Source organism: Garra rufa, chromosome 17, assembly GCF_049309525.1.
Source record: "Garra rufa chromosome 17, GarRuf1.0, whole genome shotgun sequence".
Taxonomy (NCBI): domain Eukaryota; kingdom Metazoa; phylum Chordata; class Actinopteri; order Cypriniformes; family Cyprinidae; genus Garra; species Garra rufa.
In genome coordinates, this window is record NC_133377.1 from 28,989,810 (window position 1) to 29,014,638 (window position 24,829).

The window sequence follows — 24,829 nt, forward strand, 5'->3', positions numbered from 1 at the left end:
AAAGCACGTATAACAGTATATTGGATCCAGGCAGCTCCTAAAGTGACAGCAGTCTTATATTCCTGCTGTCTTTCATTCATGTTAATCGAACACAAAAGAAAGAAAATCTCTCACTGTGCTACTGTAGTTTTTTTGTCCTATTGTTTACATGTCTTCAGTGAAGAGTTTTTGTTGTCTTTCTTTTTTAAATTTTGGCTATTTTTCTTTTTTTTATTGACAATGGTGATAAGAATTCTGGAGTTCCTACACTCCAAAAAAATTGTACAAGTTATTTTTTTAACCCAAATTCTGGGTTTAGCATGTTGGGTCATTTTATTGGGTTGTTTTTAATATTTTTACCCAGGTGCTGGGTAGTTTTTCAACACTCTAAAAAATGCTGGGTTACTTTTTTAACCCAAATGCTGGGTTTAGCCTGTTGTGTTATTTTATTGGGTTATTTTTAATGTGCTGGGAAGTTTTTCTGTAACTGCTGGATTATTTATTTTACCCAACGACTGGGTTGAGCCTGCTGGGTAGTTTTTGTTTTAATTTTTGAATATTGCTGTTGCTTGAAGTAATTCTTTCAAACATTGCTTAAATTAAAAATTAAAAACATTTAACCCAACCAGCTGGGTCAAAATCAAGCATATGTACTGACCAATATCTACCCAGCACTAGGTTGCCAAATGACCCAAGTTGGGTTGTTTTTAACTCAGTGTGGTGTCAAATTTAGATATCATAAAAAGTACTTACTTAAAGCAAAAAATAACTAAATTCTGATATACATATTGTTACCATGAAATAAAATTACTCACATCATGATATAAGATTTTGGTCATATCGCCCACCTCAACTTATTCTATTAATACCTGCATTATGTGATAAACAAACTAAAGCATCAAATACAGCTGTGATTCATGAGAAAATCCATAAGCATTTTTTCTTTGCAAGCCAAAAATAAAATTTTTATATGGCAGTGTCTATTATCAAGTCTAACATAAATATATATATATAATTTAGCCAATACATAATGAATAAAATCACATAAATGATATGGTGCAAGATAGCCATGATTTACTACATTAACTTTTAAATATTTATTTAAAAAAAAAATGCCAATAAGGTGAAAGAAAAAAGACTTTAGAATGAGGCTGTGCTTGAGCTTTCTCAAGTAATTGTGCTAACAATTTAGTATATAAGCTAAAGTAAACTTGTTTTGGAGTCATTAAAAACCCATTTACCGATTGATTAAGTTTTCATTACATATTTTAGATCTGCGCAATTTATACATATTTCTTTTTAAAAACGCTTCAACAGGTCACACAAACGAACTACTACGAAGCAAGCTGTTAAATGTAGGAAAGGCAGACATTTAGAAAGACTGCATAATAATAATAATAATAATAACTCAAATATATACTCACCATTAACACACAAAGGAGCGATGTGAAGAAGCAGGACGCTGGACAGCACCACTGACTCCCAACCTGCTGAAAACAACGTGCGTCTGGAGTTCATTATGGCACAAACCGTTTTCCAAAACACTTTAAATGAACCAGGTGGAGTATATAGTCATACGAGAGACACTTTAGAGAATCTGAGCTGTAATCCTGGACATAAATCTCATCAGATTGAATGCGTTACGAAGCGCGCTGCTTCATGCCAACTTCGAATGTTGTCTTCGGTTGTTATTCCTCTTTGGTCGAGATTCAAGCCACCCTTAGCGTCGCTAGGGACCCGTCATCTCTTCTTATCCAACTCCAACAAGATGCCAAGACAGTTAAATGTGTCTCATTAGTAATGAGAGCCAGTATCAGGCGTCTACTAAGGAAGCGTGGAGTTTCGGTACTATTTGCACGCTGCCACTGACTACAGTAAGCTAATTCCAGCGGACTCCGGGCGCACACACTTTACCGCGCTCACAGCCCGCAGCGAGTTTTATATGCCAGTCGAACTCACGGTTGATGTGAAGTCATCTGCGCATGCGCCTCATGACCGACACAATTTGTGTCATGTGTGATAGAAAGTCAATCACATCAGAAGTAAATAATTAAAACGCACTGTCCCCAAATGAGCTTACATTCACGCAAATATAAAATATTGACATAGAAATGATGTCATTATAAATAATTGAACTAACCTCTTTGAATTAGGGTACAACTGATTCAGGCGTTCCCCCGAACAAAGCGTCTGAAATTGGGTCACCCATAAACGCCAGTCAAAACAGAAGCAAACATTGTATAAAGGGAGGAAGGGACACTCAACTAGTTTAACTAGTTTGAAAATTATTCTTGGCCAAAGAGGAATTTGGTATTTTTTAAAGTAGTATTATTGGTATTATGTAAAATTATCAACCTTTTTCTTCCCGTAAGAGTGGGTGCAGCCATTTGTAAATCTTATGGGTGTGGCTTCCAGTCTCATCTGCATCCAGCTATTTTTAGCTGTACAAAATAGCTGATTTTGCGGCTTTATATTAAAAATTGGTGTCTTTTACCATATTATTTTAATTTAGTTTTTAGTTTAGGAAAAAAAATCTGAAATCCTGATTTCAAATAATTTGAGAACCCGCACCAAAGTCCCAATCTGATTTAAATGATTTGCGGTCCATGCTCTGAAGTTCCGATCTAAAGCAAAAGATTTGCAAACCCGCTCCGAAGTTCCCAACTAAATCAAATGATTTGCAATCCACGCTCTGAAGTCCCAATCTGAATAATGAAACACCATTTCAGGTCAGGACTCGGAGCACAGTGTGCAAACTATTTGACTTGGACCGGAACTTTGCATATAGCGAATCATTTAATTTAGATTGTGATTTCAAATGATTCATGAACCAGTTCCGAAATAAAGCAAATGATTTGCAATACTCGATTTGAAATACCGATCTGAAGCAAATCATTAGCGATATGCAAAGATCCGATCTAAATCTAATGATTTGCAACACGCGATATGAAGTCCTGATCTGAATAATGATTTGAGAACCATAATTTTAGATCAGGACCCGGAGCGCAGATTGCAAATAATTTTACTTACATTGGAACTTTGTATCACTAATCATTTTATTTGAATCATTTATTAACAAAATGATTCATGAACGTGTTCTGATCTTAATTAACTTTTACCAATGGCAAAAGTGAAGTTTCAGTCTAAATCAAACAATTTGCAATTTGAAGTCTTGATCTGAAACAAATGATTCACGATAAGCGATTCGATTGGAGCACTTCGAAACAGTGAATCATTTTACGATGCAATTATTTAACCGATTCAGTTCCGAAAGGCTCAGTTTTACCCGTCGCTATGTGCTTTTTAAAACTGTTCAAAGCAATGTTTTAATTTGATCGGGTTTTTGCTAGTAAATCGCTTGAAATTAATGATCGAAGTTAAGAAAATTGAACACTTATTTATATACACCGTCTGTCAATAATTCAAGCAGCTTTCAAGAACCTCTTCAGGAATATTGCTATTTTTATGGGTTTTTAGTCTTTACATTTAAACAAGTCAAATTCAAGTATTTTAAGCACCTTGTACAAAGCCTTAGTTCACCCTAAAATTATATTTGCTCAACTTGATGTTGTTTCAAACTCTATCTTCAGTCAAATACACAGGGCACCATTTTAAAGGTAAAATTGCTCCTTTCCATACAATAAGTGTTTTTGCTGAAAATCTTCTCCTGCAGCTCTCAAATCTCATTTATGAGCTCACAGCTCCCATATCCATTTACTCTCAAGTATGGAAAAGAGCTTTTCCCAAACCGTGTGCACTAGAGTGACCTGTGATCTAAGAGTTTCTTTTAAAAATTAAAGCTGTTAAAAATACATCTGGAACAGATCAAGCAATGGCGCAGCCCAGTTTTCTTCCTAGTTAAGAACAGCTGACTGCTGAAATACTTGTACCACGAATATCGAATTAAATGATTCAGAGATTAAGCTACCAAATTAAAAATACAAAAGTATTAGAAAATATATGAGCTCACTAGAGAAGTTATAACTTCATATAAAAGATTTATTCGTACTAAAACAAATGTTTTAGTACTTGGTGGCAATACAAAAACAGATCTACAAACATTAAGTACAGACAGATATGGCAACGAAAAGCCTCAAATCTTACCCAGAATCAATGTTTAAAAAATATTTAATATACACAGAAGAAGTGCTATTGTAGAGGTGAATGTGGGTAATGATGTGACCGTGTCCTTCATGTCATCTTGCTGGGTTTGGGTCTTAAGGCGATGAAGACATTACATGGGTGTGGCCCCATCAGTCTGCGAGGACGGTGGAGTTTGGTCTGAGTTGGAAAGAAAATAAAAACCAGCCAGATTCAAAATGTTTTGAACACTGCACCGGTGTTGATCAGCTTTTGAGTTGAGGCATGTGTTACTCACACATGCCATTGGGAGCTCCAGAGTGTCGAGCACCCATGACCTGTCCGGTACCAGCACTGCCTACCGAACGACCTGAGAGGAATAAAAAACACAATATTTTTAAAGGATTACTCCACTTTTAAAATAAAAATTTCCTGATAATTTATTCACCCCCCATATCATCCAAGATGTTCATGTTTTGTTTCTTCAGTTGCAAAGAAATTTTTTTTTTGGAGGAAAACATTCCAGGATTTTTCTCCATATAATGGACTTTAATGGTGCTCAATGAACTAAAGGTTAAAAATGTAGTTTCTGTGCAGCTTCAAAGGGCTCTACACAATCCCAGCCGAGGAATAAGGGTCTTGAAAGTAAAACAATTGGTTATTTTTCTGAAATGCCCATCTTATCTAGCACTGCGATGCAGATGCATACTCTGTGCACTCCCGTTCAATACAGTTAGGGTAGATCAAAAAACTCCCATCTCATTTACTCCTGCAGCAATGACATTTAAGTTATAGAAGTACCGACCCAGTATAGAAGAACCTGCAAAGAAAATCAAATGCCCTTTACAAAAAAGTTCTTCAACATACTCTAACAGTTTTAAACCAAAGTACACAGAGCGTGCATTGCAGAGCTAGACAAGACGAGCTATTGTAGTTAAAAAGTGTGTAAATTAGGGATGCAACCGAAATGATTCGTCCGAAAATAGCAAAAAAAAGCGGTAACACTTTCTATGAAGCCTGTATTTATAATACATTATAAGGGTATTCTTAAGGCATTATAATACATTAATAATACATTATAAAAAAATGTATAATATGTTGTATCATCTTATGAGTATTCATAAGAACAGTCTTAATGTATTATAATGTTTTACTTATTTGTGGTTATAGCTTTTAACAGTATGATTACCTCCTCCATAGTTATAACATATTATAAGTCTCATATCTTGCCATGTTTCTCATGTCACTTTACTTAAAGCATACAAAGACCACTTATAAGTAATTATAATAATATTTCTCAAAGAGCCATAAGATCAGGTATTAGATGAGATAAATGTGTAATATGACACATTAGTATTATCAGTTTGATTATTTTGATGGTACCCTTTAGACAGCTTTTTATAAGTAACTCTGCAACTGCATGTCAACTAACAGTAATTTTTATGTAATCATTTTTAAATTAGTATGCAAAATATATGCTAACACTGTATTTTTGGTTCCCCAAATGACAAACTGATTATAAGTAACTTTGCAAGCATGTAAACCTTCTACTACCTAGCCTAACCTTAACCTAAGTCTACTAATACTCTAAGGAGTGTTAGTTGACATGTAGTTGAAAAGTTGCGTATAGTCAATAGACTAAGGGGACCATCAAAATAAAATATAATATAAATGAAAAAAATAAATGTAATATGATATAGTCCATTGTAAATTAGGTAGAATAAATGTGTGTTATAAATAATCATAATCTTAAAAGTTATAACCTCAAATACTTAAGTATTATAATGTATTATAATTGTTGTTATGAGTATTTATGAGATAATATAACATATTACAAGGTTTATTATAATGCATTATGCATTCATTATAATGCCTTAGAAATACCCTCATAATGTATTATAAATAGGGGCTTCATAGAAAGTGTTACCAAAAAAGCTCTTTCGGTGTTTGGTTGAATAAGCAAAAAAGGCAGAATAAATTATACTGAACAATGACGTGACGCGGTCAAAAAAAAAGCGCGCACTAATACAGCAAACATGTCGGCAGTGTGGAAGCATTAAAAACTGTCCGAGAAAGGCTCAAAAATTATTACAAGCACCGGCAGCGAGAGACTGTTTAGTATCGCATCGCATGTTGTCCAATAGAAGAGAAAGGAGTCGTTGTTGCTGGTTCCTGTATGATGACTGAAATCACGAAATGACCTTAAACCATCAGTAAATAAACTACAAAACATCATGTTGTCTAATACAAGCACAAATTGTATTTATTCTTACAGCGCTGCACGAGCTTGTAAGCCAGGGTTCAAAGTCCAAAGCGCAAGGAAAATTGACGTGTTGAGAATTATTCATAAATCTGCTGCTGTCAGCAAAAAGTAGTACTGACGTCTTCTTGCGGGTTTGCGCCAAAATAAATGTCAACATTCATAAATGTTAGTATTGTAATTTAATTTATTTTTTAATAGAAGAACAGTAAAAAGTAACACAAAAATAATAATAACAATCATTACAACAGCTCTATTAATACATTTATTATAACATTCTCCTTTGCTCAGCAAGGCTGCATTTATTTGTACATGACAAACATGTCTAATTCAAGAAGGGGGGTCTTAAAAATGGCCAAAGAACTATTAATTTTAAGTTTAATTGTGCTTTGTTGGTAGGCTAAGTCTACTAGAATGTTAAAAATGTTCAGTGTTAAATAAATATGTTTAAATTGTTGTTTTTTGTAAATGTTTTTTTCTTTGAAAAGCAAGACAAAACTGTAAAAAGCAAATATTGGCTATTTAATTAATGCAATGGTGAAAAAAAATTGGCAAAATACATGGGGGGAAAAAAACACAGTAATCGGCCTTTGGCACAGTGTGTAATTTTGTTCGGCTTCGGCCAAGAATTTTAATTTTGGTTCATCCCTATTATAAATACTGTATTTTAAGAAAATGGGCGATCGTTTTACTAGGTAAGACACTTATTTCTCGGCTGGTATCGTTTAGAGCCTTTTGAAACTGCATTGAAATGCCATTTTTAACCTTAAATCCATTGAGCACCATTGAAGTCCACTATATGGAGAAAAATCCTGGAATGTTTTCCTCAAAAAACTGTGTCTGAAGAAAGAAAGACATGAATATCTTGGATAACATAGGGGCGATTAAGACTATACAAGTGTGCGTGAGACAAAAGGGCTGACTGTGATGTGTAGGAGAGCTTACCGTGGTGAAGAGGGTTGAATGCTGTACTACTGCCGCTCTGTGTGGCTCCTGCTTGTTGCGGCTGTTCCACATTCTGTCGTGCCTTCATCTCAGCATATTTTACCTGCTCCAAGTGGAAGTTCTGTCTTTCTGATAACAACTGCTGCCTCTGCTGCTCCAGCTACAACAAACAGATATCAAATTAAGTTTAAACATTCTAAAATCTGTACATTAAAAATACAATTAGCAGTCAGCAAGACCGTTTAAATAAAAGAGACTAAATGAAGAAAAAAAAAAAAATACAGGTTTGGAAGAACATAAAGGTAAGTAAATGATAACAGATTTTCATTTTTAGGTGAACTATCCATTTAAGAGGTTATGAAAATGTATTATTCAGTGCAAATATTTTTTCTGAAAATAAATAATTAGCAATTCAAGGGTTAGTTCTCCCAAAAATGAAAATTCTGTCAATTCAATTAATCACCCTCATGTTGTTCCAAACCTATAAGACCTTTGTTCATCTACGCAACATAAATTACAGAAAAATACCAAAGACATACAGGAAAGAGAAGAAATTGTTGATGTAAGTCATTATTTTTTTCCCTTGTGCACAAAAATTATTCTCGTAGCTTCATAACATTATGGTTGAACCAGTGAGGTCACATGGATGATGTCCTGGGCCATAAAATGTTTCAGTTGCATTGCTGTCTATGCAGGATCATAAAAGCTCTTGGATGTAATCAAAAATAGCATATGTGTTCCGAAGATGAACAAAGGTTTTACGGGTTCGGAACGACGTGAGGATGAGTAATTAATGACAGAATTTTCATTTTTGGGTGAACTATCCCTTTAAGATGCAGGTTGTAAAACATTCTTGCGTTGAAAAATAATTTAGTGTGCTCTCAAAAGTTTTTTGGAGTCGTGTGGAGATGCCTGATCTTGTTTGAACAAGGCACTCTAACTCACAGCCTCTTTTTCTCGATCCATAATGGTCTCCAGCTCTTCAAAGTGTCTCAGTTTGATCTCCAACTTTTTCATCTGCGTCTCAACCAGCAGAGCCACCAGAGATTTAATTTTCCTCTCTTCTACTGCAGCCAAGTGCTAGAGGGACATAAGAGGAAGAAAGAGAAGAGTGAGTTCAGATGAATGGCTTTTTTGTCACCATTAATGGTCAAGGGAGCGGTTGCAAGGAAAGAGGTTTGACATCCACCTTTGCTTTGGTAGCTGCAGAGGCCAGTGCTGCAGCAGCAGCTGTAGCGATGTTTCCCTCCACCAGTTCAAGCTCCCCCCTCCTCTTCATCTCCTCCCCATCCCCTTGGGTAAGGCTCATGTCAAAACTCTCCTCTGGATAGACATTCAAAGTTGGAATATTAAGAAATACAGTAAGGATTACATGACTATTCATTTTTTTCAGTATTTGTCTAGAAAATTCTAGAACATTGTTACAAAAGAAAAAAAAGGATCACTGTTTAAAAAAAACTTCCCACTTTTTTCCCCACTGTAAATATATCAAAACTTAATTTTTTATTAGTAATATGCATTGCTAAGAACTTTACTTGGACAACTTTAAAGGTGATTTTTTTGCAGTATAGTAGTATACTATTTTGAACACAGCTTTGGTGTACCTTAGCTGTCACACCTACTGCAACTAACAATAAATATTTATCAATTTAGCAGCACTGTGTTAAACCAAGGTGAATCAATGCAAAGAGGTTTATTATGCAGAGCATCTGTGATCCTCTGACCTGCTGTGCTCTCCTCTCCCCTCTCTCCTTCACTCTCTTCTTTCTCCTCGTTCTTCACACGCTCTCCCTCTCCCAAGATGCTGTCACCCTCAAGCTACAACAGACAGCACAGTCTCAGTAACAATCAATCACTCTTTCATTAAGATTTGTAAAATTAAGAACATAAAACATGGGAATAGAGGATTATTTATCTGAAGAAGCTTCTCATACCTTTTCATGCTGCTCATATTCAGTGTTCATAGCTTCTAGACCACTCCCATCTAAAAAAAGGAGAATCATATATTAGTCATAATCCCAATGTTGATCATAAAAAGTATTACATAATATTGGGTGTTCAGAAGCCATATAAGATGCTTGTTTAAATGACATTTAACATTATGAAAATTCTTTCACTTACTGCCCTCCCCTGGATGTTTTAAGTACGACCATTTAAATTATTTAATAATTCTAAAATAGTTTTAAAATGCATAAGCATTTAACAGTTTGGGATCAGTAAGCCTTTAATGTTTATGAAAGAAGCTTACCAAGGCTGCATTTATTGGGTTAAAACAAAAATAAAAAACAGGAATATTGTGAAATTTTAAATACATTTTCTATTTAATATATTTTACATGATCCTTCAAAAATCATTCTAATATGCTGATTTTGGTTGACTACTGCAGCATAGTATGTTTTTGAAAATAGTGATTCCTTTTTTTTGGATTCTTGATAAATAGGAAGTTTAAAAGAACAGCATTTATTTGAAATAGAAATCTTTGTAACATTTTACATGTACTGTCACTTTGGATCAACCTACTGCATCCTTGCTAAATTAATGTATTAATTTCTTTGAAAAAAATATTAAGCTAGAGGGAGACATTTAGTTGCTTATTAGTTTTACCATGCATTTTAAAAGTTCATTCAAAGGGAGAGTTTTTTTTTTTTTTTTTATACAAGATATATAACATATACAAGAAAGTGAGATGAGAGTACCAGTCTTTTCTGAATGGTCAGGATCAAGTCCCGCAATGCTGCCCGTTTGGAGTGTAAAGGCCGGATCTAAATTATGCCCAACTCTCTGTGCTTTCTGAAAGCTGGCGGTGAATATCTCTGGTGGGGCCTCTTCTCTTGCTCTTGAGAATTCCTCTGAAAGACAGTTCAAACATTACATACATATTTTCCACATGCATCTTCAAATCCGCACACACACTAACAGACTAGCTCTTACCTAAAGCTGCCTTGGCGGCTGCAGAAGCTACTCGGGGGTCGACCACAGATGCAAGGAAAGCAACAGTGCTCATTACAGGGTTCCCTGACTGGCTGAAGGGGACAGGCTGATAGGCCAGAGGACCCATTGAGGCTTCAGAGTTCTCTAGGTATGGGTCCTCGATGGGCAACCGTAAGAAGTGAAGTATACAGTCATCCTGTGTGCGACTGCCCACATGTTCTGACACCTTATTCCAGTCATCTTTATACATCTCCAAAGCCTGAAAAGAGAGTGGCATACAAAAACAAATAATCACAACCTTTTCAGAACAAGGACCCCTTGGGGATAGAGAGAGTTGGAGCAGGTACTCCTTATTACATACTGTAGAGCATTTTAAAACATTTGAATCATCATTGCATAAAACGTACACTACCGTTCAAAAGTTTAAGATCAGTAAAATTTTTGAATGTTTTTAAAGAAGTTTCCTATGCTCATCAAGGCTGCATTTATTTGATCAAAAATACAGAAAAAAACTGTAATATTGTGAAATATTATTGGCATTTAAAATAATGGTTTCTATTTGAATATATTTAGAAATATAATTTAAGAGATGCAAAGCTGAATTTTCTTCAGTCATTACTTCAGTCTTCAGTGTACTTGTATTTTTGTTTTACCTTTCTTCAGGATTCTTTTAAAATGTTAAAAAGAACAGCATTTATTTAACATAGAAATCTTTTCTAACATACGGTTTAAAAGTTTGGGGACAGTACATTTTTTTCTTTCTTTCTTTGCTGGACAGAAATTACTTTTATTCAGCAAGGATGTGTTAAATTGATAAAAAGTGGTAGTAAAGACTTCTATTGTTAGAAAAGATGTCTATTTATATTAAAATAAATGCTGTACTTTTAAACTTTTTATTCAAAGAATTCTGAAAAAAGTATTACAGGCTCCAAAAAAAATATTAAGCAGTGTAAACGTTTCCAACATCAGCACATTAGAGTGATTTCTGAAGGATAATGTGACACTGAAAATTGGAGTAATTATGCTAAAAAATCAACTTTGTATGACAGAATTAAACAATATTTTAAAGTATATTAAAATACAAAACCATCATTTTAAATTGTAACAATATTTCATAATATAACTGTCCTTTTTCTGTATTTTTAATTAAATAAATGCAGCATTGATGAGGAGTAGAGATTCCTTTAAAAACATTAAAAATCTTACTGATCCGAGTAGAGCCATGTACTTTATGTTTTTTTACTTCACCCAAACATTACAATACAAAATGCATTTGATTGTGATTTAGACAAAAAAATTTAGCTGGATTTTTAGATTTTAGCTTTGGGCAAGATAGCAAGATTGGGCATTATTTGCATGAGATAAAAAGAGATTAATAATAACTGGCAAGGTCGGCGCCGATAGCCTTGTGGGCAGCGCGTCGACATATAGCACCGTTGCGCTCCGGGTGTCCCGTGTTCGAATCCCGGCTCAAGGACCTTTCCCGATCCCGCCCCCTATCTCTCTCCCACTACATTTCCTGTCAATTCTGATCTGTCCTATCATAATAAAGGCAAAAATGCCCAAAAAAATAAATAAATAAATAAATAAATAAATAAATAAATAAGGATAACTGGCAACCCCCTGCAGTACTGCTGTTGAAGACTTCTGAGTACTAAGGCTTTCAAAATCTTGTTGACTGTCTGACTGGCTTACCTCCAAAAGCAAGAGTGTTTCCTGTTCTGTCCATTCTCTCCCAGCACTTGCGCCTTTACTCTAAAAGATGAAAAAGAAAAGAAAAAAAAGAGAAAAAGCAAACACTATTCAGTTGCTGAATCGCAATGCACAAATAGATTCTAAAATGTTCTCAAAAGATGAATTTTGCAAAAAAAAAAAACAGGTGTTGTTTTTACCTTTGGATGTTTCTTAGCATAAATATCAGACCGTAGACCAAAGTTCTGCAGATCAGATGGTTTTTCTCTCAATTTCTCTGGGAAATGCAACATATGCTGAGAAGCTGAAACCTTCAAACACACACAAAAAAAGTGAAATTAAACACTCTTTCATAATGATTGCTGAACTGTATAATTGTTCCAGGCAACTGATTGTTTTCAACTCAAATATTTTATGTCCATTTATTTGATACAGTAAGTAGGCAAATAATAAAAGGCCCAATCAAAACCCTGTAATCTAAGAGCTGATCATTTAAAGCACACATTTTCATGTTAAGCAATGCAATGTCAAAGTACTTCTGTTTTACCTGCAAGGGTCTGTGCTGTAGTGGGACGAGTCCAGAAGGTGTGTCTGTAAGAACATTAAAGTGTGGTGTTGGAGGTGGGCCCATAGGGAGGGGTCGACTTTCTGCATCTACCTGGTAGTTGATCAACCCCCACTGCTCCAAAAATGAATGAACCCTAAAATGCACACATGCAGGCTTAGAATTGAATTACAAATTGAACCGGTGTCAATTAAGTGGGTACAAGTGACTATACACACCTTATAAGTGCACAAACATCTCCTGTCAGGTTTCGTCTACAGGAGGTTGAGGTCAGATACTCCTGAGGGTTTAGCCGGTATGTATCAATCATGAAGTTGCGGTATGCAAGAAATCTACAAACAAAATATGAACATGGTTATTTAGAGTTCAGGATGATGAATCTGATACAAATAGTATTTGCATAAACATAGACTTACATTTCTGGTGTTTTGGACTTATTCTTTCCATTGAAGAACTCAGGAAGAGCTCGTCTCTCTATCTGATGAATACTAGCGCACAAAAAAAACAAAAAACTATTATACCTCAATTCTGACATCTATATATCGTAAAACTGAAATTGTGAGTCGGCGTAATCTGGGCGCTTGCACAGTTAAACCCTCACCAGTTGTAGTCGAACCAGGAGGCATAGGTGGGCACAATGATGTGATGTGTTTGCTCTGTGGCACTCTCCTCCCCCTCCATCCCACGGCCAAACTCCCTCTGCTCATCCTCATCCTACACACACAATAGGTCAGAACTTAAATACTTTAAAGCACATGGTAGATATTGTGAGCCAGGGCTTCTTGAAACTGGGACTTGACTATAACTGGGTTCTGGAAGTAAATTCTGTGTTAGGTTGAACAGAAAGCAACCATGACAGACTATAACTCACAGCTAAAAGGTTTAAAATGGTTTTATTGTTCACTATTATTTGAATAGAATTTGAGAGCACTGTTGCAATGTGCTGTCCTTCTGCTCTTTTCCAAAGGAATTCTTGGAAGTTTTTGGTCATGCACTTAGATTAACATTTTTTGGGATGCTAGAATAACTTACTCTGACACCAGTAAGCAGGTCCTCATCCTGGTCATCTGAGAAAAACACAAAGATACTCAAGGTTATTACTGAAACATAAACAGATCATGATTCACTGAACAGTGAAATCCAAAAACAAGCTTACCCAAATCAGCCATAATGCCTCCTTTGACTGGAGTGTTTTCACTGTCTTTTTTAAGGTTAACTACAGCCAAAGAGAAATAAATAACATGTTACACTTCCAACATCAACATAAGCACTTAAGGATTAGCTCACTTCCAGAACAAAAAAAATTGCAGATAATGTACTCACCCCCTTGTCATCCAAGATGTTCATGTCTTTCTTTCTTCAGTCGTAAAGAATTTTTTTTTGTGAGGAAAACGTTTCAGGATTTCTTTCCATATAATGGATATGTATGGTGCCCCCAAGTTTAAACTTCCAAAATGCATTTTAAACACAGCTTCAAAGGGCTCTAAACGATCCCAGCCGGAAGAAGAAGGGTCTTATCTAGCGAAACGATCAATTATTTTTGAAACAGATATGTTGAAAAACTCCCATCTCGTTTTCTTCAACTTCAAAATCATCCTACATCGCTGCAGAAGTACCAACCCAGTGTTTACAAAGTGAACATACAAAGAATATCAAACACCCTTTACGAAAAAAGGTAAAACAGCATCCTGGATTACACAGACTGCACATGCGCATCGCAGAGATGAGACAAGACGAACATTTGAGGTTAAAAAGTAGGGATGCACGATATTTATCGGACAGATAAATTATCGACCGATATGGGTAAAAATTACGTCATTTTTATTGCTCCGATAAATAAATGAAACCCGATCCGATAAAGTACTCTTGCTGGTAAATCAATCAATCAGTCTGGTTTATCTGAGATTCATCTGCTTTCCGAGTGCAAGTGACTGCAGCTGTAAACTGCAGTGACTCGGCCTTTGTCACGTTTAATACATCATCATCTGTGTCGTCATCATCGCCTTCGCAGGTCTGGAAGTTTTTCACGGTGACAGAGGACGACAATGCTACTGCTATTTGCAACACATGTTTAGCAAGGATTCCGAGAGGAGGTAAAAAGCCGTAAGTTTTAACAATCTTATCTCTCACTTCAGAGGTCATCATTGCGGTGAATCTGTTTTAGGGGCCGTTCACATGTCGCGCCTAAAAACGCGTGGAAAACGCTGAAGCGCCGCCTTCTCTTTCTTTCCAAACCCAAAGTCTTTGCCAAACCGCTCTCTAGTTTGAGCTCCAGTGGCGTCTGCCGTTGCTAAGCAGCCATGATATGCGCTCTCCATAAAGACGCGGTAGTTTCAGCAAAGAATAAATAGATTTTCAGCATTAAAAATCGCTTGCAGTAGCTCTGTTATCAAATTTATTTAAAAATGTTTATTCCTGTACAGCTTTGATAAGCTGTTTCTCTACCTTGCCAGTGCTTTCAGTGTTATTAAGGGAAAGGATGAAGCTGATTGGTTGGTTCATGTCACATGACCTGTTGCGCTTGCGGCATTCTGAAGAGTTGAGATGTTTTTAATCTCGATTCTGATGTTTTATTCCCCGCCTTTGGCTGCTGCACACATTCATAATATGATCAATAAGAATGGACTACATGTAAGCTTTACCACAGACATTTGGACATCTGACGTTACTCCATGATGCACTTTTCATTTTTTCCAGGTTGACAAAATGTCAAAGCATTTTATTTTATTTAGAATTGTGGTGCCTTACACAAAAAAAACTGAAACATTTTTGAAGAGTCAGGACTGTTTGCTATGATTGTTAGACCCAGATATATAATATAAATTTCATTAGTTTATCTTAGATTTTGTATTCTCCTGTGTGCACAAAATTATCATATAAAAATATGAATGTATTGGTTATCGGTATCGGCCAAAAGAAGGACTTAATTATCGGCTATCGGTATCGGTTAGAATTTTTCATGTGAATTTTTCAAATGCATCCCTATTAAAAAGTATAGAAATTGTCAATTTGTTTGGAAAATAACCAATTGTTTCGCTAGATAGGAACCTTCTTCCATGGCTGGGATCGTTTAGAGTCCTTTGAATCTGCGTTTAAACTGCATTTTGTTTAGTTTAAAGTTTAAATTCAGGATTTCTCTCCATATAATGGATATGTATGGTGCCCCTAAAATGTTTTCCTCAAAAAAAACAATTTCTTTACGACAGAAAGACATGAACATCTTGGATGACAAGGGGGTGAATACATTATCTGTAAATTTTTGCTCTGGAAGTGAACTAATCCTTTAACACAGAAGGGGGAAGGACTAAAAAACTTACCATTTTTAGGCAGAATGACCTCCTCCATGTTAGGGACAGGCGTGGGATCCTCCATGTCTTTTGTGAGGTCCTCCTCTGGCTCCGCCTCCTCTGGTTGACCACGCCTCTTATAAACACCTGAGCTACTGGATTGTACAAAATTAAATACGTTAATAAAAATCAAATACAATTTTGCCTCAAACTACAGAGAATTTGATCCACTGCTTTAGAGAAAAAAGCTACAGTGACTTCCAACATTAACCTTTCCTGTACTGGTGAATAAAAGTCACATAAGATTGAACAAAAAGTACAGTAGGAAATTTAACCTTTTCTTTCCTCCTTTCTTCTTAGACTCAGAAGATGGTGGAGAAGGGGAGCGCCGCCGCTTCTTTGCAGGTTTCTGTTCCTTGTGAAAAAAAACCCCAAAACTTCAAAAGTAAAACGAAAACTCCAAACCAACAGCAAATACAAACAAAAATTAATTTACCAAAACAACAGATTTTTAAAAATAGCATTAAATTAGATAAACATACCTCTGTGCTTTGGTAGATACGGCGCCTAAAACTCATGCTATTCCCATTCTCATCAATCTCATAATCTTCCTCATTCATCCACTCATTATATGTGTCTGTGTCGAGAACCCATTTGGTATTAACCTGAGAAAAGAAGTTGGCATTTAAGTATACTTTCTTACTGTCTTATCACAGCAAATAAAACCCCATCTCTAATTTAGTCATTGTTGAAACCCAACAACAGACAAGACACAATATGTTTAGTCTCAGGGTATTAATACTAAAAGGATTTTTTCACCTTCCAGCACCTGTCTGGGTTGGGAGGTTCCTCTACTTCTCCATCTACATCACTTGCTGATACAAGTGAGTCATAACTGAAGAAATAAAATATAAAATGCAGCATTTATTAATCTGAACATTTAGAGCACATCTGCAAATGTGAGTGTGATGTATTTTCTACCTGTCTGGACACATGCCCCAATGCACCATCATTTGCCGATCCAATCGCATGACGGGCCTAAGCCATTCTTCTGGAAAAGACCCAACAGTGAATATTATACACACAAATGTGAACATTTCCAAGAATACACTACCAGTCAAAAGTTTTTGAACAGTAAGATTTTTAAAGAAGTCTCTTCTGCTTACCAAGTCCAAAAAATATATATATATCCAAAGTACAGCAAAACCAGTACAATTCTGTAACATTTTTACTATTTAAAATAATTGTGTTCTATTTAAATGCATTTTAAAATGTAATTTATTCATGTGATTAATTCTAAATTTTAGCATAGTATTTATTATCATTACTTCAGTTTCACATGACCCTTTCAAAAATCTTTCTAATATGATGAAACTTTTTTTTTTAACTATTATTATCAATATTTTAAACAGTCGAGTACATGTTTTCAGGATTCTTTGATGAATAGAAATATCCAAAGATCAGTTTATCTAAAATAAAAAGCATTTGTAACATTGTACACTATACTTCAAAAGCTTGGAGCCAGTATCTTTTTTTTGGGAAAGAAATTACAGAAATAAATAATATTTAGCAAAGGTGCTTTAAATTGATCAAAGGTGATGATAAAGACATTTATAAATGTTACAAAAGATTTCTATTGCTGATAAAGTTCTTCTGATCTTTCTGTTCATCAAAGGAACTTGAAAAAGCTGTTTTCAACATAATAAAAATAATAATAATAATAATAAATAATAATAATAATAATAATAATAATAAATGTGTTTGAGTAGCAAATCAGAATTTTAGAATGATTTCTGAAGGATCGTGTGACTGGAGTAATGATGCTAAAAATTCAGCTTTGAAATCACAGGAATAAATATATATTCAAATAGAAAACACTTATTTTAAATAGTAAAAATATTTAAAAATTTTTACTGTTTTTGTTGTACTTTGGATCATATAAATTCAGGCTTGGGAGGATAAGAGACTTTTTTAAAATACATGAAAAATCTTACTGTTCAAATGCACAGATAGAAAAACACAAAATTAAAAACACACGCACCTTCATCTGCTGTAGAGGGTGATGGGTATATTTGGTGGGTGGCTTGTGACTTGTCCTCTGTCACTGTGCCCTAAAAATGCAAGCAAAAAGTTGTGTATACAGTAATCAATAATGCATATAATTGAAATGCACAAGTAATTAGCTAGTTCACTTTAACCTGAATTCATTTTATTGTACAGAAATCCTGGTTATTAACTTTCACAATAATTAGATACATTTTTAAAATGTATATTCATAAATAAAAAACACAGGTTGAAATTAACATATATGCATCATACAAAATTACTCTAAATGCCCATCTGTAGTGTCTAGTTTGTAGTGGATATATTTCCTTTTATTTTTCCACTGACCTGGTGTCGCACAACAATGTCTTTGAGTTTTAGAGCTTGCTTCTGCTCAAGATCAGGAGACAGGTACACCACAGGTCTGCTTAATAAGTTATTCTAGCACGAACGAAACACACAGATCAGATACTGCACCATGCATAGCAGGGCTTGACATTAACTTTTTGAGGCACTTGTCCTTCGGACAAGTAAATTTATGTTTCACTTGTCCATGCACAAAAGTCACTTGTCCGGGTAAAGATTTATAATATCATTTTTGTTTTTTTTGTTTTGCTAATGCAGAATTCATTGAAAGCATCCAAACACTATCAATATTAATACAATTCAGTTGAAACAGTAGAAAGGAACGTAGAAGTAGAAAGGAACAGTAGAAGGATCTCCAGACTCATAGTATAATACAAAGTAATACTTTGCACGCTGATGTGCACGGTGTATCACCAGATGTAGTGGTGACTCTTGGTGAAAAAAAATAAAACTATCTATCCGACAGACGCCACAGAACATTTCTCCGTCTTCATAAATAACCATTTGGTTACAAATTTTCGTTCCCGTTTGAACTCATATGGTGCTGTTGGTGTAAAGCAGGGCTCGAAATTAACTTTTTTACTTGGTAGCACTGGTGCTCCCAACTTTAAAAAGTTAGGAGCATCCCAAAAAATGTAGGAGCACCCAATTTCTTTTTAGTTATGCACCGATCTTGATTCTTCATGGCCGATTCTGATTAACTGACATCTGACAGACGCCTGCCAGATGTTTGTACACAGCAGATGCTTTCCAGATCAAGAGATCTTTATCAGACATCTTGCAGACGTACATGTGCTATCTGAGCCGCGTTGTATAGTATATTGACACGGAGGCGGCAGAATTGTATCTGACAGAATGTGCGCTGTAGCACGAAATATACTATATTTCTTCAAAAGCAGATTGTGGAAACCTTTTAATTGTCCACAATAAAAATAAAATCGTCATTTCACACACCCCTAATTGCAGTTTGTGCAACGCCGGAACAGGGTTTGGTTGAGAGAGAGAGAGAGAGAGAGAGAGAGGAAAAAACGTCCGGTTCTAAGTTAAGCGGAGCGCAGTTTCAGTGACAGGGAATGATTGACGGCTCAGGGCTCGCAAAATGTCAAAATCTCTGGTAGCCCTTCGGGCAGGTACTCATCAGAATTTGATAGCCCAAAAATTAATTTAACTAGCCCAAATAAAAAAAAAAGACATTTTTTAAAAATATAGAAAATCAGATAGGAGTCTAAATGTCAATCAAAAATGTTTTCAATACACAAATATAAACAAATATCAAGGAAAGAATTTTATTTCACCATTTAGTGTAGCTGCAGAATTTTAAAATATCAATTTAAGGCAATTTATGACCCTTTTTTTTAAGAGCTGCACAAGTTAAATGAACAGTATGAGTGGGGTTGGACAATGTACGGTAGAATATTAAGCCATAAAATTACATGATTTATAATTCAGATACAGACACAAAAAACAAAATATCTAATACAATGGCATTTCAACCTTTATACCATTAAAAGGGATAAATCAAGTATATAATTTCTTATATTTATATAAGATATATAACATTAGTATTACTTAATTGTTTAGATTTTTAAAAGGCAAATTAAATTATTTCACACTTACACATGGATCGATAATTCCAATAATTTGACCATAAACAGCTGAAAAAATGTATTGAAAATAAAAATTAATTTGTTTGTCACGAGGGGGCGCTTTAGGAGCGCTGAAATACTACGGTTTCCATAGTAACAGCTGTACACAAACCAGCACTAACGCCGTTTTATCAGACATGAAATGACAATGCAAACGACATGTTTCTGAGGACAGTCTGTTCCCTTCAGATACATTCATATGAAGACATCCGTGCAGCGTTTTGACTTTGAAACGTACAGCGTGCATATTTATTCAATGACATCATTGCCTTTTTGAAGATTTATCAAAACCTATCGCGATCGTCTTTCCCTCTCTTAAACTTATACGTTAATCAAGACTTTTAGTCTTGTACTACTAGTCAGTAGTTAGGCTAGCGACAGTTTTGAAACCGAGTCGCACCACACTCATTTCTCTCACTCGCACAAATGCTTTCAAATATAATTTGAGGTCGCACAGATTAATTTATCGCAATTTCGAGAGAGAGAGAGAGAGAGAGAGAGAGAGAGAGAGAGAGAGAGAGAGAGAGAGAGAGAGAGAGCCGCGCGCGCACTCTCCCATGATCGAACATAGAATGCTGCTACGTCAGAGCGGCCAAAGCGTCAACAAGCTTCCTCGTGCTTTTTGACAAGAGTTCTTGACGGGGCGGCCAGAGCTTCTTTGCAGCTCAAGTCGGCGGCGGTGTGAACATACAGTAACTTCACGAGCAGGTCTTTTCCGTTCCGTGTGTGTGTGTGTGTCGGCGCGCTGCGCTCTCTGTTCAATATTCCGCTCGGTGTTTGCGCTGCACGTTCTGCTCTGTCGTTAACGGCATATAACGTTAATTAACATGGCATTTTATTTTGTTTGAAATTTAACTTGTCCAGTCGGACAACCAATTTTCTCTTCCACTTGTCCTACAAAAAAATCCACTTGTCCCGGACAAGCGGACAAGCCTTAATGTCGAGCCCTGCATAGACATGCTCAAGATCCTTGTCTCCACAAAAGATCTAAGCACAAATACCTGTATCAGAGTTTTCTCCACAGAGATGAACATCTCCACATTGCGATCCACTCTGGATGGGTTCTGAAGATCAAAGCGTCTCCTTTAATAAAAAAAAGATCACAGGGTGGATGAGGTAAGTTTGACATCACCTTTATTAGACAATCATTTACATTTACCAGAAGTGGTGAGCTGATGACCAAAATCTTACATCATGGTGCAAGTAATTACAGTATCATTATATCATATTTAAAAATCATTCATATATGAGCCATTCTACAGAATTGGTGCAAACTGCTGTTTCACAACCAAAAAACACATTTAAAAATAATTTAAGTATTCAAATCTGAGATGTTTAATAAGATCCTTTTATCATCTATTGAAACCCACAATAATACTTAAAATATCAGTAAGCATAAAATTACTGATATAAAATAATCATTTAGTGGGTACTTGCAATTGGGAGGTGGCTGTCCTTAACCCTAACCCCTAAATTTCAACTTATGAAAACTATATTGAAACAATTTTTGCATTTTATTCCATTGTTGTTTTTAAAATAAACTTTTTTTTGGGGAGTTACTCCATAACATTTAGATTTTATGTGTACAACTGTTCAGAACTGTGCTAGCTAGCCATGTGCTGATTTAGCTAGGTTTAAAAGTATCTAAAATTGTCACTACAGAACCAGAGTCGACCAAAATATTTGGTTTCTGTGTGTTATCCCAGAAAATTGTTACTACCATAATAGTCATGACCAAAAATGGCGTCATTGTTTCGGTGGTGGGTGACTAAAGGGAACACATAATCCACAACATAGGGAAAATAAACAACATTTAAGCACAGTTACGCAAGTTTTTATTATTTTAGCATGTTTTAGTAGTGTTTTAATATGCAAGTAATTCTGTAATGTGATGTGGTCACTAACTCACTAACATGAGATGTTTTGTCAAAAATAAAGTATACTGAATTATTAACTAAGATGTTATGATAGCGTTAAGTTTGAAATCAGCATGATCAACTTTTTTCCATTTGCAAAAAAAATTGCATTCAAAATACAACAAATCTCATTGAAATCTTTTTTTATACTTTTTAATAAAATCAAACAATATATATTTACAAAGAAGATGCTATCAAAATCTTAACAGGTCAATATAACCTTTCTACTAAATTATATTTATTGTGTTTCAGTAGTGACAAATTTTGGGAGAGGACAAATACTTATATAGCATTTAATCTTAGGACAAAATTTCTGAAAATACAATAAGAGAATTAACGGCACAATTACTAGAAATGTGCACCTTGGATATTATACTATTTGTATACATACAAAAACTTTTCTTTTTCTCCAACTCTGACATCGAACCAATTCTGTATAATGGCCCATATACCCTACTGGTTAAAACATCAGGGTCAGTAAGGTTTTGTAATTAAGGACGGATGCATTAAATTGATCAAAAGTGACAGTAAAGCCATTTATGATGTTACAAAAGATTTGCTGTTAGTGATCTATTTCATCTACGCAAAAATATGAAGCATCATAAATTTGTTCAACATTGATAATAATGAATGTTTCTTGAGCAGCAAATCAGCATATTAGACTGCTTGATAAAGGATCATGTAACTATGAAACCTGGAGTAATTGTTGCTAAATATTCAGCTTTACCATCACAGGAATATTACTGTTTTTACTGCAATTTTAATCAAATAAAAACGGCCTTGGTGAGCATAAAGGACATAACAAAAACCTTAACAACCTTTACAACTTTTGAACGGTAAAGTAAATATAAATTTGTTAGACATAAACTCAAAACTTCCACAACAAATTAATGAAAGGTAAAAAAAATGGCATCATGCACTACTCAGCATTAATACTAACCAGCCCTGTTCTGTCTTGAACTTGTACGCTGATCCCAGAATATGGCAGAGAGCACCGGCTGGCCTTAGCTCGTGAAAACACTTCGCCTGAAGACAAAGAAACAAGGATCACTGATCACTCACAATTCTGCAAAACAATGTTTTTATGCTATGACTGATCTGGGTGTGGAGGTGATGACTACCTCCTTACCATCATAAAGGTAAGAAATGGAAAGGGATGTACATAAATCCACAGGAATAAAGGTGCTTATGCATGGTTTGTCACAGAAAGAAGTTGAAAAGCAGCAACTCACTGGGAGTTTTGTAAAGGTTGGTTTGTTTGCTCGCCGGCCAAACGAATCCTCCTGAAACTGCAGCAGTTGGATGACCAGCCCAGAGAGAGACTTGCTGGAGGGAGCATCGGTCTGTACATACTAAAGAGAAAAAGGAAAAAACAATAATTGAATAACAGATTTGCAAAGAGGCCTGTACCGTGTTTAAGAGCTTTCACTACAATGGGTTTTGCTACATACTGTACATTTAAACAATTTAAGACTTCAGATACATCAAGGTATGTGTTATCTACACAATGGGTAGTGGAGAGGGATGGCATAGCACTGAGGAGGGGGGGGGGGGGTGTCAGTCAGGTCGTGTAAACAAACACCTTTGATTACCACAAACCTGCTTCTCCAAACTTGAAGCTGCTAGCATGCTGCTAACATCAAATTTTACTTACACCGCGTCATATGAAAACTACAAATCAAATAAAATCTTTTATTTCATACTGACTCAAATGGTGAACTTGTGGAGTTTGATATAAACATAACTTTACCGCTAAAATGAACGGTTGTCACTTCTGTCCTGTCAATTAACTTACGTTGAGACCGTTTCTTTAGAGTTAGCTGATCATTTCTTTATTTATATGAGGCAAACAGACAAAATACTACCACATACAAGAGACTTCTGCAGTTTGGGGCGTTAATAAGAATCACAAAACCACAAAAAATAGCAAGACCTGTAAAAGAAATTAAAGAAAGCTTCAGGTAACGTTAACCATATTATACATGCTGTCCCTCCGGCTATCTAGCTCGCTAACCTTTTTATAATGCTTTCCAATCCAACTGCGAACCGCTTCCAACTGAGAGATTATTTCCGGGCTTTCCCAAAATTTACAACACGGTCCACCGTCCATTCTTCGGCTCAGTGAAGAGCTGCAACCGGCTTGACTCGTCGTAGGTCCCGCAGAAGCAGATCCTAGCGTTTGGGTAGCCATTGTTACATGCTAATTAGCCTTCGCTCCCAAGAAAGACTGCAGACTCCACAGCGCCTCAAACGGTAGGACCAAAAAAAAGGCGCCAAAGAGGCCTACTGCATACTACACACAGTACATACTGCTTACTGTACATTATTTCGTCAGACTAGTACACAGTAGAAGCGAACAAAATAAACAAACAAAAAAAAAAAAACGAAAATCTGCTGGATGTTTAAGTTTAGAACGGCTAAACCATTGTTTAGCAGTCATACTCAACTTTAAACACTGCAACTAATTTTAACACTGAAAATAATCGAATCGAAATGAATTAATCATATGGCCAGGTGATATTATTGCTTTTAAAATAATGGCTTTCTATTTTAATATATTTTAAAATGTAATTTATAAAGCTACATTTTCAGCATCATTACTCCAGTTTTCAGTGTCACGTGGTCCAGAAAGCATGCTGATTTGCTGTTCAAGAAACATTATTATTATTCATTATTATTATTATTATCAATATTTAAAACAGTTGAGTACATTTTTTTTAGGATTCTTTAATGCATAGAAACATCAAAAGATCAGCATTTATCTGAAATAAAAAGCTTTTGTATCATTATACACTATACCATTTTTTTTGAGGGGAGAGAAATAAATTAATACTTTTATTTAGCAAGGATGATGATATATACATTTATGTTACAAAAGATTTCTATTTCAGATAAATGCTGTTCTTCTAAACTTTCTGTTCGTCAAAGAAACCTTAAAAAATATACTCAGCTGTTTTCAACATAATAATAATAATAAATGTTTTTTGAACAGCAAATCAGAATGTTAGAATGATTTCTGAAGGATCATGTGACTGGAGTAATGATGCAAAAAATCAGTTTTGAAATCACATTTTAAAATACATTTGAATAGAAAACAGTTATTTTAAATAATAAAAATA

At 35.2% G+C, this 24,829-nt stretch overlaps 2 protein-coding genes across 5 annotated transcripts in view; both read right to left on the reverse strand.

Moving 5' to 3' along the window:
- Positions 1–1,925, reverse strand: part of cspg5b (chondroitin sulfate proteoglycan 5b) — a 33,664-nt gene extending 31,739 nt beyond the window's left edge. For all 3 annotated transcript variants that reach the window (XM_073821739.1, XM_073821738.1, XM_073821737.1), the window contains exon 1: positions 1,404–1,925. In XM_073821739.1, coding sequence (XP_073677840.1) covers positions 1,404–1,497 — 94 coding nt within the window. In that variant the 5' untranslated portion in view covers positions 1,498–1,925. The remainder of the gene's footprint in view (positions 1–1,403) is intronic.
- Positions 1,926–3,957: 2,032 nt separating this feature from the next.
- On the reverse strand, positions 3,958–23,918 carry smarcc1b (SWI/SNF related BAF chromatin remodeling complex subunit C1b). Of its 2 annotated transcripts, none has more exons than XM_073821674.1 (28): positions 23,725–23,918; positions 22,943–23,062; positions 22,651–22,736; positions 20,796–20,877; positions 18,131–18,223; positions 17,781–17,850; positions 16,721–16,787; positions 16,559–16,634; positions 16,282–16,404; positions 16,075–16,154; positions 15,770–15,894; positions 13,609–13,668; positions 13,485–13,519; positions 13,054–13,166; positions 12,869–12,940; positions 12,671–12,784; positions 12,435–12,588; positions 12,088–12,198; positions 11,891–11,950; positions 10,196–10,454; positions 9,961–10,113; positions 9,199–9,248; positions 8,989–9,082; positions 8,454–8,587; positions 8,210–8,344; positions 7,265–7,424; positions 4,358–4,429; positions 3,958–4,260 (listed from the first exon to the last, which is right to left on the reverse strand). In XM_073821674.1, exons 1-28 carry the CDS (start codon positions 23,899–23,901, stop codon positions 4,214–4,216), a joined length of 2,922 nt encoding a protein of 973 aa, XP_073677775.1. In that variant the 5' UTR covers positions 23,902–23,918; the 3' UTR covers positions 3,958–4,213. The 2 variants fall into 2 exon arrangements, with proteins under 2 accessions (XP_073677775.1, XP_073677774.1); XM_073821673.1 differs by having other exon boundaries at positions 16,721–16,790.
- Positions 23,919–24,829: the final 911 nt, after the last annotated feature.